Raw genomic sequence first — 13,772 nt, forward strand, 5'->3', positions numbered from 1 at the left:
CTATCACTAGCTAATATTTTAACTGGCTAATATTTTCAAACACACGACACACGGTGGTCTCTCCTCCTCACCCGCCGTTGTACCGGTGAAACCAAAGGCAAGATATGGCTCGTCATATTAGCGTTTCTTTCCTTTGGTAGTTGACACATTCTCTGAAGATTCATCCTTTACGTTTACTGGACGAGAGTCCTGTCACAAATGTATCCATTGTTTTGCTAGCAGGGCTGAAGTTAGCCTCATCTACCTTCCAGTAGCAGTGGGTAGTTGTGGCGCCTGAAGCAGCAGGTCCCCGGTTAGATTCCCGACGGCCAGACCATCACTTCATGTCATTCCCCTTCTCTCTTCCGCCTATTTCCTGTCTCTCTCTCACTGCACATATGTATTAAAGGCAAAATCTTAACGAAATAAAAAATCTTTAAAAAAAATGTATCTACCTTCCAACCTCGCCGCGCCCCCCCTGCAATAGCGCCGTGGTCCCCTTAGGGGGCGCACCCCCCAGTTTGGGAACCACTGCGGTAACGGATGAGCAGAAGAAAAAGGATGGATAGATGGATGTGAAGTCAAATATAAAAACATTTAGAGACAGAGTCAAGAATAAAACAAGAATAATGACATAAAAATCTAATTTATGATCAAACATCAACAGTCCAGTAAATTATTTAATGTTATATGGGAAAAAGATCAGATAAAAATAGAATAAACCAAAAAAACTAAACAAGAGCCAGACTCTTCCAGCACTACGAGCTGCAGACACAGTCGTCATCGAGCTGGACCAGGAAAATACCTGGACCAGGACTCAGACCTGGACCAGGAAAAGACCTGGACCAGGACTCAGACCTGGACCAGGACTCAGACCTGGACCAGGACTCAGATAAATCAATCAAATATTATACAAACTGGAAAAGTTGAATGTAAAATGGAAATGTTTAGATTTGAAGCTCAAACTTTGTTTCAGGCAAGAAACAAGACTTTAAGAATCTAAACGTGAAGTCAAACATGAAAACATTTAGACAGAATTAAGAATAAATAAAAAAAGAATAATGAGATAAAAATCTAATTTATGATCAAATATCAACAGTCAGTAAATTATTTAATGTTTAAATGTGAAAAAGATCAAATAAAAATACAATAAACCAAAAAACTAAAGATAAATGGTGATAATCTCCTTCATCATCATCATCACCTTCATCATCATCACCATCATCATCCTCATCATCATCATCATCACCATCAACATCATCATCATCATCATCATCATCATCATCATCATCATCATCATCATCATCATCTTCATCATCATCACCATCATCTTCATCATCATCATCATCATCATCATCATCATCATCATCATCACCACCATCATCATCATCACCATCATCATCATCATCATCATCATCATCACCTTCATCCTCATCATCATCATCATCACCATCAACATCATCATCATCATCATCATCATCATCATCATCATCTTCATCATCATCACCATCATCTTCATCATCATCATCATCATCATCATCATCATCATCATCATCACCACCATCATCATCACCATCATCATCATCATCATCATCATCATCATCATCATCATCTTCATCATCATCACCATCATCTTCATCATCATCATCATCATCATCATCATCATCACCACCATCATCATCATCACCATCATCATCATCATCATCATCATCATCACCTTCATCATCATCATCATCATCATCATCATCATCTTCATCATGGAGACTCTGAGGAACCAGAACCAGAGTCCAAGTCCAGGATCCAACAGAGACAGTTTCTCTGACCGGAGACTCTGGAGACTAAACTGGACACAGAGACACTGAACCAAATCCAGACCCAAACCAGGACCAGAGTCCAAATCCAGCACAGAGAGGTTCAGTGAAGCTGGTGTTGAAGGTGTGGAGGTGGATCAGTCTGTCAGGGACGACGTCATAGAAGGACAGATTTCCAGCAGGAACGTCCACGTAAACTGCTGCTCTGTTACAGGCTGGAGATGGAGATGAGGAGGTGGATGTTTCTCTGTTATTGTGCCAGACTTGGTACTGACCACCTGGAGAACATTCCAGACTCCAGGAATAATCGTTTCTTCCAAACCTACAGTCATCAGAGTTTCCTTTCCTGCTGATTCTTCTGTAACTCACTGATACAGAAACACGTTTGCTCCACTGGACCTCCCAGTAACAGCGACCCGTCAGAACTTCTCTACACAGCAGCTGACGCCAGTAATCAAACCTGTCTGGATGATCAGGATATGACTGATCCTCCCCCACATACATCATCTTCCTGTTGTTGTCAGACAGTTTGATGCGTTTGTGGACTGTGTTTGTGTCGACGGTGAGTTGACAGGAATCTGATGGAGAGAACAAACAAGCAGCTGCAGTTATTATTGATCAGTTATTGATCACTGATGGAATCATGAACGAGTGAAGATGGTTGAATAAAAACACACTTACACTTCCTGGGACCTGGTGTCAGAAATCGTTGTCCAGCAGGCTCCACCCTGGGAGGAGGAGGAGGGTCAGACCAGATCAGTCTCTCAGAGGAAAGAGGGATGTCAGAGCCCCCCAATCACCTGTTGGACACTCCTGTATCCACTACACCCCCCCGTCACCTGTTGGACACTCCCGTATCCACTACACCCCCCCATTACCTGTTGGACACTCCCGTATCCACTACCCCCCCATCACCTGTTGGACACTTCTGTATCCACTACACCACCCCCCCCCCCTCCCCCCATTACCTGTTGGACACTCAGTTTGAGTTCTGTTCCTCCTGTTTCCCATCTGCCCGGATTGTCTGGACTTGTCATTATCCCCTGAGAGTGTCCTGCCTGAGTGTCCTACCTGAAGGTGTCCTACCTGACAGTGTCCTACCTGAGGGTGTCCTACCTGAGGGTGTCCTACCTGACAGTGTTCTACCTGAGTGTGTCCTACCTGAGAGTGTCCTATCTGAGAGTGTTCTACCTGAGAGTTTCCTACCTGAGAGTGTCCTACCTGAGAGTGTCCAGTCTCCAGCGGGGATCCTCCAGTCTAGACAGAAGCTTCCCTGCTGACTCCCCTGGATGGTTGTAGCTCAGGTCCAGCTCTCTCAGGTGGGAGGGGTTGGAGGTCAGAGCTGAGACCAGAGAAGAACTTCCTTCCTCTGAGATCAGACAGCCTGACAGCCTGCAGACACACAACACAGGTCTGCTGCATGTTCTCTGCTCAAGTGTCCTGCTGCAGACACGTTTAGCATCATGTTCACTGGGACTGGAAAAGACTTGAATGAATCCTGACCTGAGAGATTCCAGGTGACAGTGTGGACTCTCCAGTCCGGGACACAGCTGCTCCAGTCCAAAATCCTGCAGGTCGTTGTTGCTCAGGTCCAGTTCTGTCAGACTGGAGGACTGAGAGCTGAGAACTGAGGACAGAAGTGGACAGATGTTCCCTGAGAGGTGACAGCCACTCAGTCTGCAGATGGAAGAAAAGAACAACAACCAGGTTATTTCACTGTTGTGGAAGAAAATGTAGTTGTGTCTCCAACTGTTCTGCTGGTCTTTAGCTCATCCTGCCCCCCCAGTACAAACATAAATGAAAGGGTTTCCTTGTCAGAGTTCATGCTTGTGTGTGATTTTAGGTCTAATGTGTCATTAAAGTCTCTGGAAATTAAAGAACCAGCGTAAACTCACTCATGTGAGGTTGTGCTGAACAAAGACCCAAACAAGTGAAGAAAACATGAAATGTGGAGGTAAAACCAGACGTAGTCAGAAACTAGCCCCCACTCCAGAGGTCCAACATGTGTCTGTTGGTACTTACAGAACTTTCTTGGAGGCTTTGACCACCGGCAGCAGCCTCCGTAGAACCTCCTCTGAAGCTGAGAACTTCTTCAGGTCAAACACCTCCAGATCTTCTTCTGATGACAGTAAGATGAAGGCCAGAGCCGACCACTGAGCAGGAGACAGATAATCTGTGGAGAGACGTCCTGACCTCAGGGACCCTTGGACCTCTTCCACCAGAGAACCATCGTTCAGTTCATTCAGACAGTGGAACAGGTTGATGCTTCTCTCTGCAGAGAGACCCTTACTGATCTTATTCTTGATGTATTTAACTGTTTCCTGATTGTTCTGTGAACTTCTTTGTTTTGATTCCAACAGACCTCGTAGGAGGTTCTGATTGGTCTCCAGTGAAAGACCCAGGAGGAAGCGCAGGAACAAGTCCAGGTGTCCATTGGGACTCTGTAAGGCCTTGTCCACAGCACTCTGATGGAGCTGAGTCTCTGCTCTTGTTTTAAACCACCTGGAGGTGTTCTTTTTTTCCTCCAGCAGGTTGACTCCAGAGTTGACAAAAGTCTGATGGACATGAAGAGCAGCCAGAAACTCCTGGACACTCAGATGGATGAAGCAGAAGACCTGGTCCTGGTACAAGCTGCTCTCCTCTCTAAAGATCTGGGTGAACACTCCTGAGTAAACTGAAGCCTCTCTGAGATCGAGGCCACACTCTCTCAGGTCTGATTCATAGAAGATCAGGTTTCCTTCAGGCTTCTGCAGCTGCTCAAAAGCCAGTTTTCCCAGAGACTCCACCATCTTCCTGCTCTCTGGACTCCAGTGTGGATCCGTCTCAGCTCCTCCGTCATACTTGACCTTCTTCAGTTTGGCCTGGACCACCAGGAAGTGGATGTACATCTCAGTCAGGGTCTTGGGCAGCTCCCCTCCCTCTCTGGTTTCCAGGACTTTCTCCAGGACCGTAGCAGTGATCCAGCAGAAGACTGGGATGTGGCACATGATGTGGAGGCTCCGTGATTTCTTGATGTGGGAGATGATCCTGGTCTGCTCCTCTTCTCTGATCCTCTTCCTGAAGTATTCCTCCTTCTGTGGGTCAGTGAACCCTCTGACTTCATTAATGATGTCAACACACTCAGGGGGGATCTGATTGGCTGCTGCTGGCCGTGTCGTGATCCAGAGACGAGCAGAAGGAAGCAGTTTCCCTCTGATGAGGTTTGTCAGCAGCACATCCACTGAGGTGGACCTTCTGGGGTCACTGACGATTGTAGAGTTGTGGAAGTCCAGAGGAAGTCGACTCTCATCCAGACCGTCAAAGATGAACACGACCTGGAACTCTTCAAAGCTGCAGATTCCTTTGGTTTCAGAGAAGAATCGATGAACTAGTTTCACCAAGCTGAACTTCTCCTCTCTCAGCACATTCAGCTGTCTGAAGGTGAAGGGAAGCAGGAACTGGATGTCCTGGTTGGTTCTGCCTTCAGCCCAGTCCAGACTGAACTTCTGTGTTAGGACTGTTTTCCCGATGCCGGCCACTCCCTTCGTCATCACCGTTCTGATTGGTCCTCCTCTTCCAGGTGGGGGTTTAAAGATGTCTTCCTGACTGATGGCTGTTTCTGCTCCGTCTGGTTTCCTGGAAGCTGCTTCAATCTGTCTGACTTCATGTTCTTCATTGACCTCTCCAGTCCCTCCCTCTGTGATGTAGAGCTCCGTGTAGATCTGCTCTAGAAGGGTTGTCTTTCCTGCTTTAGTGATCCCCTCAGACACATGCTGGTACTTCTTCTGCAGCTTACGTCTGAGTTTGGATTGACAAACGGCAGCGACGGTCTCTAAATAAAGATGAAATAAAGAAAACCACGTAGTGATTAAAACCAGCCCAAACCAATTAATGACCCTATTAATGAGACTTTCCTAACAGAAGATGAGCTGAGTTCCTCCACCTTCCATCCATCCATCCATCCATCCATCCATCCATCCATCCATCCATCCATCCATCCATCCATCCATCCATCCATCCATCCATCCATCGTCCGCCGCTTATCCATTCCCGGGTCGCGGGGGCAGCAGCCTCAGCAGGGATGCCCAGACATCCCTCACCCCAGACACTTCCTCCAGCTCTTCCGGGGGGAGTCCGAGGCGTTCCCAGGCCAGCCGAGAGACATGCTCTCTCCAGCGTGTCCTGGGTCTTCCCCGGGGTCTCCTCCAGGAGGGACATGCCTGGAACACCTCCCTAGGGAGGCGTCCAGGAGGCATCCGATACAGATGCCCAAGCCACCTCAGCTGACTCCTCTCAATGTGAAGGAGCAGCGGCTCGACTCCGAGCTCCTCCTGGGTGACCGAACTCCTCTCCCTATCTCTAAGGGAGCGTCCAGCCACCCTGCGGAGGAAACTCATCTTGGCCGCTTGTATCCGCGATCTTGTCCTTTCGGTCACTACCCAAAGTTCATGACCATAGGTGAGGGTAGGTGCGTAGATTGACCGGTAAATCAAGAGCTTCTTCTTTCGACTCAGCTCCCTCTTCACCACGACGGTCCGGTACACCGACCGCATAACTGCGGACTCTGCACCGATCCGTCTGTCAATCTCACGCTCCATCGTTCCCTCACTTGTGAACAAGATCCCGAGATACTTGAACTCCTCCACCTGAGGCAGGACTTCTCCACCCACCCGGAGAAGGCACGCAACCCTTTCCCGATGAAGAACCATGACCTCGGTCTTGGAGGTGCTGATTTTCATCCCTGCCGCGTCGCACTCGGCCTCAAACCGCCCCAGCACTTGCTGAAGGTCCCGGTCCAATGAAGCCAATAGGACAACGTCATCTGAATATTGAATCCACATGGTTCAACTCTTTAGAATAAAACTTTTATTAACTGGGATATTAATGACCCTATTAATGAGATGTTCCTAACAGGAGATGAGCTGAGTTCCTCCACCTTCCAGTGGGTTTAATGTTGTGTCTGATCTGTGAATGTTGGTCATCTACTGAGACATTGGGTGTGGTTTATCCAGCAGCTCAGATGTTCAGAGAAACGTCTTACTGCTCTGCAGGAGGTCGGCCAGCTTCTCCTGCTTCCTCCTCCTCAAGAACTTCACTGTGATCTTCATGAATGTCTCTCTGATGCTCTTCTGCTCTTCATCTTCATCCTCCTCCAGACTCTCTGAGGATTCTGGGTAATCTGGACTCAGAACCTTCTGGATCTTCTTCAGCTGATCCTTCACAAACATGATGATGTCGTCCTCCAGCAGCTGGAACAGAAGACCACATGAAGGACACAATCAAACTGGAACCATGGAGACAAACATCAGGTCCATGTTGGACAGACTGACAGTCCACTGGTCTCCAGAGACCAGCATGGAGAGAAACATCAGGTCCATGATGGACAGACTGACAGTCCACTGGTCTCCAGAGACCAGCATGGAGACAAACATCAGGTCCTTGTTGGACAGACTGACAGTCCACTGGTCTCCAGAGACCAGCATGCAGATGGACATCAGGACAGATGAAGAAGCAGTTGTTGTTCTTGTACAGACCTGAAAGATGGAGTCCAGCTGGGTCTGATGCTGCTGGACAGACGGACCGCTGGGGGACTCTGAGATCTGCTGGTCCACTCTGTGGAGGAACCAGGAAGAATTAGCTCACATCATGTCTGTCCTCACAGAGACAAACACCAGCTGAAGGTCCATGAAGTCCTGTTGGGATGAGGACAGTCCATCAGAGGACTGGTGGTGGTGAAGGTTTACTAGTCCTGCTGATCCAACGAGAACATGTGACCTCAGTGAAAAGTTACAAGATCAGGAACATGGACAACTGATGGAGACATGAAGCAGCTGAGGAACTCTGGATCATCATCAGGATCAGTGAGAGGAACTCTGGATCATCATCAGGATCAGTAAGAGGAACTCTGGACCATCATCAGTATCAGTAAGAGGAACTCTGGACCATCATCAGGATCAGTAAGAGGAACTCTGGACCATCATCAGGATCAGTAAGAGGAACTCTGGACCATCATCAGGATCAGTAAGAGGAACTCTGGATCATCATCAGGATCAGTAAGAGGAACTCTGGACCATCATCAGGATCAGTCCTCTGGAAGGTGAGACCTCCAGATGTGTCAACCAGAGGAAAAAGCTCCTGACAGGAGATGAAAATCTATGAGGAGGAAGCTCAGATCTCCATCAGGTGATGGAGGACCACAGGGGTCCAGGACTACATGGATCTACTCAAATAGAAACATGGGGACATTTCCTAACATGAGGACTGATTTAAATACATTTAATGTGTTTAAATACATCTCACCTCTCTGAAGAAGAATGTTGGTCTCCTTTAAAGTTAATTAACCAGCCCTTTGAGTGGTCGCTCTTCAAGGACAAACAGCTGGGTTCATGTTCAAGAGAGTCTCTTTTCTGATGGACCCTGATAGAAGACAAACGTTTAAAATGTAAATATTTTATTCATATGAAAACTAAGTTATACAGATAAAAATATTTAGTCTATTTAAAAAGTATTTAATGCAAATCATTGGCAGCATTTGGATACACTCACCCCTTTACAGCAGAACGTTGGTCTCTTTTAAATTCAATTATCCAGTCCCTTGACTGGTCGCTCTTCAAGGACACACAGCTGGGTCCAGGTCCAGGTCCAGGTCCAGGTCCAGGTCCAGGTCCAGGTCCAGGTCCAGGTCCAGGTCCAGGTCCAGGTCTAGGTTGATTCCTGTATTAATGGTGTTTGGTGATATGAGTCTTGAGCTCTGACATGCAGAAGAGTCAGGGACAGTTAGAGATTCTCATCTCACCTCTGAGCTTTGCTCCGACTCTCATGTTCCCCACACAGAGAGGTTTTAGAGGGAGGGACTCCCTCCTCTCTGTCCTCACACTGGTCCATTCTGCTGAATTCACGTCCACATCAGCTCACACACACACCTTCATCTGCAGAGGAAACACACATCAGCTCACACACACACCTTCATCTGCAGAGGAAACACACATCACTGGTGCTGCACACAGACCAGCTGATCCTGCTCTGGTTTGCTCCTCTCTTTAGTGTTAATGTCACTAGAATGCAGTCAGAAAACAGTGGGAGGTGGAGGAAGTCCCTGATACAGCCGTATATGCTGATCCGAGCTGCTCTGAAACTTTCTCTCAGCACCTTGTCTCATTTTGTAATATTAAAAACACTAAATTCTGTTAACAACAGTTTAATGCACAAACAGGAAGTTGAAAATCTTGAACAAGCAGAAAGAGACTGGGCCTCTACGTGAGTCTGGTTCCTGTGAATGTGAAGAAGCTCAGAGGTGAAACTGTCCTGCAGAGGCACGTGTCCTCCTCCTTCACAGCCTCATCACACAACACTTACACAAGCAGCAAACAACTTCCTCCAGGAACCACGCTTTATTTTGAAAGGCTCCACAGGAAACAGCAGTCTGACTTTAATGCTGGAGACGACAGCTTCATTCCAGGAAATAAAAACACCAACGTTTGATCGATGTAGAAAACTAATCATCGGCTGATCCTCACGGTGTTTCTGATCAATAATAAAACCAATAAAAATGTTGTCATTAACAATCATGTAGATTTGTCTTCAGACACAAGAATGATCAAAGTTTGCAGGTAAATCAGAAGTGAGAACGAGTTCCTACCGTCACCTGTCTGAGTCAAAAGACAAAGATCAGGAGGGTTAGGGAGCGGTGTAAGGCGTGGAGTGGGGGGTGGAGGGAAAACTCGTTTAACAGGACGAGGGAGAAAAGAAGGACGGGAGGAAAACACACAAGTTTAATCACTGAGAAGGAATTTGACTCAAGCACTGTGGTGTAAACATTTGATCCTGATTTTATTTCAAGGTATGGTGGGTGTGAAACAAAAAGCATGAAACTTTTGGGCTAATTTTGGGACGGATGCCAGCAAGATGTAGCCAGTGAAAATGCAGAATAACCTCGGCTTTACTGGCATGTTCTAACAAGAATGCACATGTGTGTTGAGCGTCTGTACGTTTATCACCAGTGAGGACACAAGGCCTTCAGCAGAGTCTGATCTCAACCACGGCCTCCTCTAGGACCGTCTTCTGTCCTGCCTCCATGTCTGCTAACGGCACCCTTTATACTAAAACTACGTCTCCCATGAACCCATGAACTCAGCAACACACCTTTAGAGAAATGCTTTAAGTCTTTAAATCATATCTGTATTTATGTATCTATGTTTGTATGTGAGTGAGAATATTAAAATAATAAGTGATTGAAGGTATGGGTTATCCTGCTGATGATGTAACATTACCTGGGGAACAGTGTTGGGCAAGTTACATCCAAAATATAATACATTATATATTACTAGTTACTGTCATTTGAAAGTAATTAGTTACATTACAATATTACTATATCTGAATTGTAATGCGTTACACTACTTGTGTATTACTTTTGAGTTACTTTCAACAAAATAGCAACAAAAGATAAATCTTGTCCCACTGGCAGATTTTTCTACTTATTTCAAGTGAAAATTTACTTGAAACAGGTGAAAATTGTCAAATAAGTTATTTTTCTGGTGTTATTTTTCTGGTGATGACTCTAAATGTTGAAATAGCAGTAAAACCACATTCATTGATGAAATGACATAAGGGATGGAAAGGAGGGATGGCAGTTTTACAGGGGGGATGATTTGGACCGTTTTTATTTCAGGGGGGATGATTATGACTGTTTTTATTTCAGGGATGATTTGGACCGTTTTTATTTCAGGGGGGATGATTTGGACCGTTTTTATTTCAGGGGGGGATGATTTGGACTGTTTTTATTTCAGGGGGGATGATTTGGACCGTTTTTATTTCAGGGGGGATGATTTGGACTGTTTTTATTTCAGGGGGGGATGATTTGGACCGTTTTTATTTCAGGGGGGGATGATTTGGACTGTTTTTATTTCAGGGGGGATGATTTGGACCGTTTTTATTTCAGGGGGGATGATTTGGACCGTTTTTATTTCAGGGGGGGGTGATTTGGACCGTTTTAATTTCAGGGGGGGTGCCATCACATCACCCCTCATCCCCCCTCAACTCGAATACTGCTCACACGGAACTCAGAACTTCTTCATAAATAACTCCCAGAGAGAAAAAAAACACCAGCAAGCTAACAAACAAACCAATAAAGCTCTCAGAGTTAACAAAACGAACCAGCAATCAACAACTCGCAGCTGTTTTAACCTCTCCTCCTGATGGGCTGAAGGTGTGGTTTAAGGCTGATTTATGGTTCCGCGTTACACCAACGCAGGCCATACGCCGTGGGTTACGCGAACTACTGCGTACCCTACGGCGAAAGCTCTGCGTCGATTTAACGCGGAACCATAAATCCGCTCTCACAGCGCGACTGACTGTGAGCCCGGCTCGGGCTCCTCGCCGCGCGCAGCGACTCCGCGCTCATATATATATAAATGTATAAAGCCCATATATTAATAAAGCCTCACTTGGCCGAGCCCTAACGCTGAGACCATGGTAGATTTAAGTTACACGCGGACACGCCGCACTGTTGACTTTTCCCTGCCGGCTCTGCTCACTGAACAGTCCCCACACAAACAGTGTCCAGCGGCGCTACGTTCCGCCGCGCCGCGTTCCCAACGCTTTTTTCTGTTGTCGGGATGTCTCGCGGACGCGGTGTTGGTGAATTCTTTAAAAAACAACAGCTAAACTGGTTAAAATGCGTTTTAACGCGCGTTACTTAGATTGTAACGAGTAAAATATTACCGAAAATGTATTAGTAATGCGTTATATTACTGCGTTACAGCAAATAGTAATACATTACTGTAATTGCGTTACTTTTGTAACGCGTTACCCCCAACACTGCTGGGGAAGTAATACATAAAATAAATGTATAAAACTGAAATAAAACACAACAGTCAAAGTAAAGTGAAAGGCTGACATCGTAATATAGTCAAGAAAGGGAAAAGGAACATTTTGAAAGGAAATTGAAAATGACCTCATGTGGAAGTTCAAACGGGCCTAAAAGGTGTTGAAGCGTCTAGTTGTCCAGCAAACACCTTCACTATGAAGTCCTTAGGATTTCAGTGTTTCTAAGACTGGATAGATGAATAAATGAAAAGTCACCTCATTTAGACTAATAGAACATATTTAATCCAATCAACTAGTACATGTAGCATAAATAATTATTTGAAAGTAGAGTTGATTATTCAGTGACGTATTTTCCCCCAATTTTCGTAATCTCTGCAAGTAAAATTCACATTTATTGACTAGTAACTTCTTAATGTGTTGGTTTTTTGGTGAGAAACATTAAAATACAGAGTCTTAAGCGCTACAGCGCTCTGTCTGAAGTGGTCGTCTATTATTTAGGAACATCACTGTCAGATTAATTAAAGATTTGAACACGTTTGTCCATATGAAAATATGAAAACTATCAGAATTAGGCTTAATTAGGTCAGCTCAGAGAAGCTTTTTTTGAATTTGTTACAGAAGTCACAGGACAGGCCACTCCCTGAGGGTATTTAGGGGGGTTGTCTGCTCTGTTAAACAGTTGCCTATTGTGCAGTTGGACACATCTGTCCAAATACTTCCTGTTGACCAGAAGGGGCCTCATTTGACCCCTTTGACCCTTCGTGTTTCTTAAAGACTTTACCCTGACTGCTGGTTATCACATGTTAACAGATGACAGGGCAGCCCTTCCTGAGTTTGGGCTGTCCAACGACTATCTCATTGTTAGTTGACCATCTGATGACAACAAAAACCCCTTGACCATTTAAGGTTTCTTAAAAGGATGTCTGTTGCTCTGCACACCACAGATAAGTTGCTTATTAACTGAAAAGTCATAGGTGTGACCTTTCAACCATCATCTGATACAATGTCTGTGGTCTCCATCTGTTCATTGTCCATTCACTGTTCCAAATATGGTCATGTTTCCTGTCAGTTTTACCAATAAATGTTTCCTGTCAGTTTTACCAATAAATAGCTTCCTGCAAGGGGAGGGTCTTTGGGAAGTATTTGCTGTCTGGAGGTTCTGCCTCTGTCAGTATGCTCTCCCCCTCCTGCAGGAGTGCCTGAAAAATAATTTCACAAGTCTCTGTGTCTTTCCTAAGTTATTAATTTATGTTGTGATGATTTAGGAACCTAACATCACACCAGCCTGAAACAGGCAGCTCAAATATAGGACGACAGTTCTAGCCACATGTACTATCATGAGTCAAGTCGGGGCACACATATTTTACAGTTTATACAAATATTAAAAACATGCACTTTTCCTGAAGCAGTAAATTGGATACTTATGACTACCTCTCAGTATCAGACAGGTTGAAACCTGCTGATTTGTAAACCTATTATGAAAAACAGGTTTTTTCTTGCTTTAACATATATAAAGTGGTCCGACAAATGTTCAGCTCAAAACAGCATGTTGCAGTAATGCGCAGCACTGCATCGCTGTGGCCAGTTAGGACAGTCCAATAGAAAATAAAGCAATGGAAATGATTTTGTCGCTGATGCTCGCTCGCATCGCATACAGTTAGGACACGGTAACTCTGCCGGCCGGAGCTTCCGCCATATTTTCGTAGCGGTCTATCGCGTCATTCAGGCAGCCAATCAGCACAGAGCCTCATTATCATAGCCCCGCCCACTCAGAATCCTGCATAGAGAATGAGGTTAGAGAATGGGAAGATGAAGACATGGTTTAGAGAATTTCTAATTTATTTTGCAAAAACAATCAAAAGCTTGTTTTTAAGACATTCAAGGCCTGTATGAAATAGGTATTAGATGCCATAATAGGTCCCCTTTAAGTAGCCTAAAAAAAACCCCACACATCCTGAGACCAGGAGAAAAATAAGGCTTCAGTGTTGAAACATAAAGTTGAGATGAGATAGAAATACGATCACAAAGGACCCTGGCCATTCTTCTCTGCGGGGGCTGCGGGGTCGCCGGGGGGGAGCGGCGGGTCGGCGGCCGATTCGGGGAAATGTCGCCATCTGCTGGACGAACAGGCGCACCGCCACAACACACGGAGAGGAGGGAAACACATTCCAGATGGAA

The 13,772-nt window shown here is 45.5% G+C and overlaps 1 protein-coding gene across 2 annotated transcripts; it reads right to left on the reverse strand.

The window, feature by feature from the left end:
- Positions 1-1,810: 1,810 nt before the first annotated feature.
- LOC133424435 (NACHT, LRR and PYD domains-containing protein 4-like) lies at positions 1,811-9,408 on the reverse strand. 2 transcript variants are annotated; one of them, XM_061715046.1, is made up of 11 exons: positions 9,126-9,408; positions 8,566-8,698; positions 8,316-8,483; positions 8,070-8,186; positions 7,304-7,382; positions 6,811-7,018; positions 3,813-5,601; positions 3,294-3,467; positions 3,012-3,182; positions 2,472-2,518; positions 1,811-2,368 (listed from the first exon to the last, which is right to left on the reverse strand). In XM_061715046.1, the coding sequence occupies exons 2-11, from the start codon at positions 8,652-8,654 to the stop codon at positions 1,818-1,820; spliced, it is 3,393 nt and encodes a 1,130-aa protein (XP_061571030.1). In that variant the 5' UTR covers positions 8,655-8,698; positions 9,126-9,408; the 3' UTR covers positions 1,811-1,817. The 2 variants fall into 2 exon arrangements, with proteins under 2 accessions (XP_061571030.1, XP_061571031.1); XM_061715047.1 differs by lacking the exon at positions 9,126-9,408 and having other exon boundaries at positions 8,566-8,829.
- Between the last annotated feature and the right edge of the window lie 4,364 nt (positions 9,409-13,772).

Source organism: Cololabis saira, chromosome 23 (genome assembly GCF_033807715.1).
Source record: "Cololabis saira isolate AMF1-May2022 chromosome 23, fColSai1.1, whole genome shotgun sequence".
Lineage (NCBI taxonomy): Eukaryota > Metazoa > Chordata > Actinopteri > Beloniformes > Belonidae > Cololabis > Cololabis saira.

What these genes read in the sequence shown, in the direction of transcription:
- LOC133424435 (XM_061715046.1), bottom strand. Translation starts at nt 8,654, where the DNA reads ATGGACCAGTGTGAGGACAGAGAGGAGGGAGTCCCTCCCTCTAAAACC. An exon ending in GGCCGACCTCCTGCAGAGCA is followed by an intron (nt 5,602 to 6,810) that starts GTAAGACGTTTC and finishes ATCTTTATTTAG; the next exon opens with AGACCGTCGCTGCCGTTTGT. An exon ending in TGTCACCTGGAATCTCTCAG is followed by an intron (nt 3,183 to 3,293) that starts GTCAGGATTCAT and finishes GTGTGTCTGCAG; the next exon opens with GCTGTCAGGCTGTCTGATCT.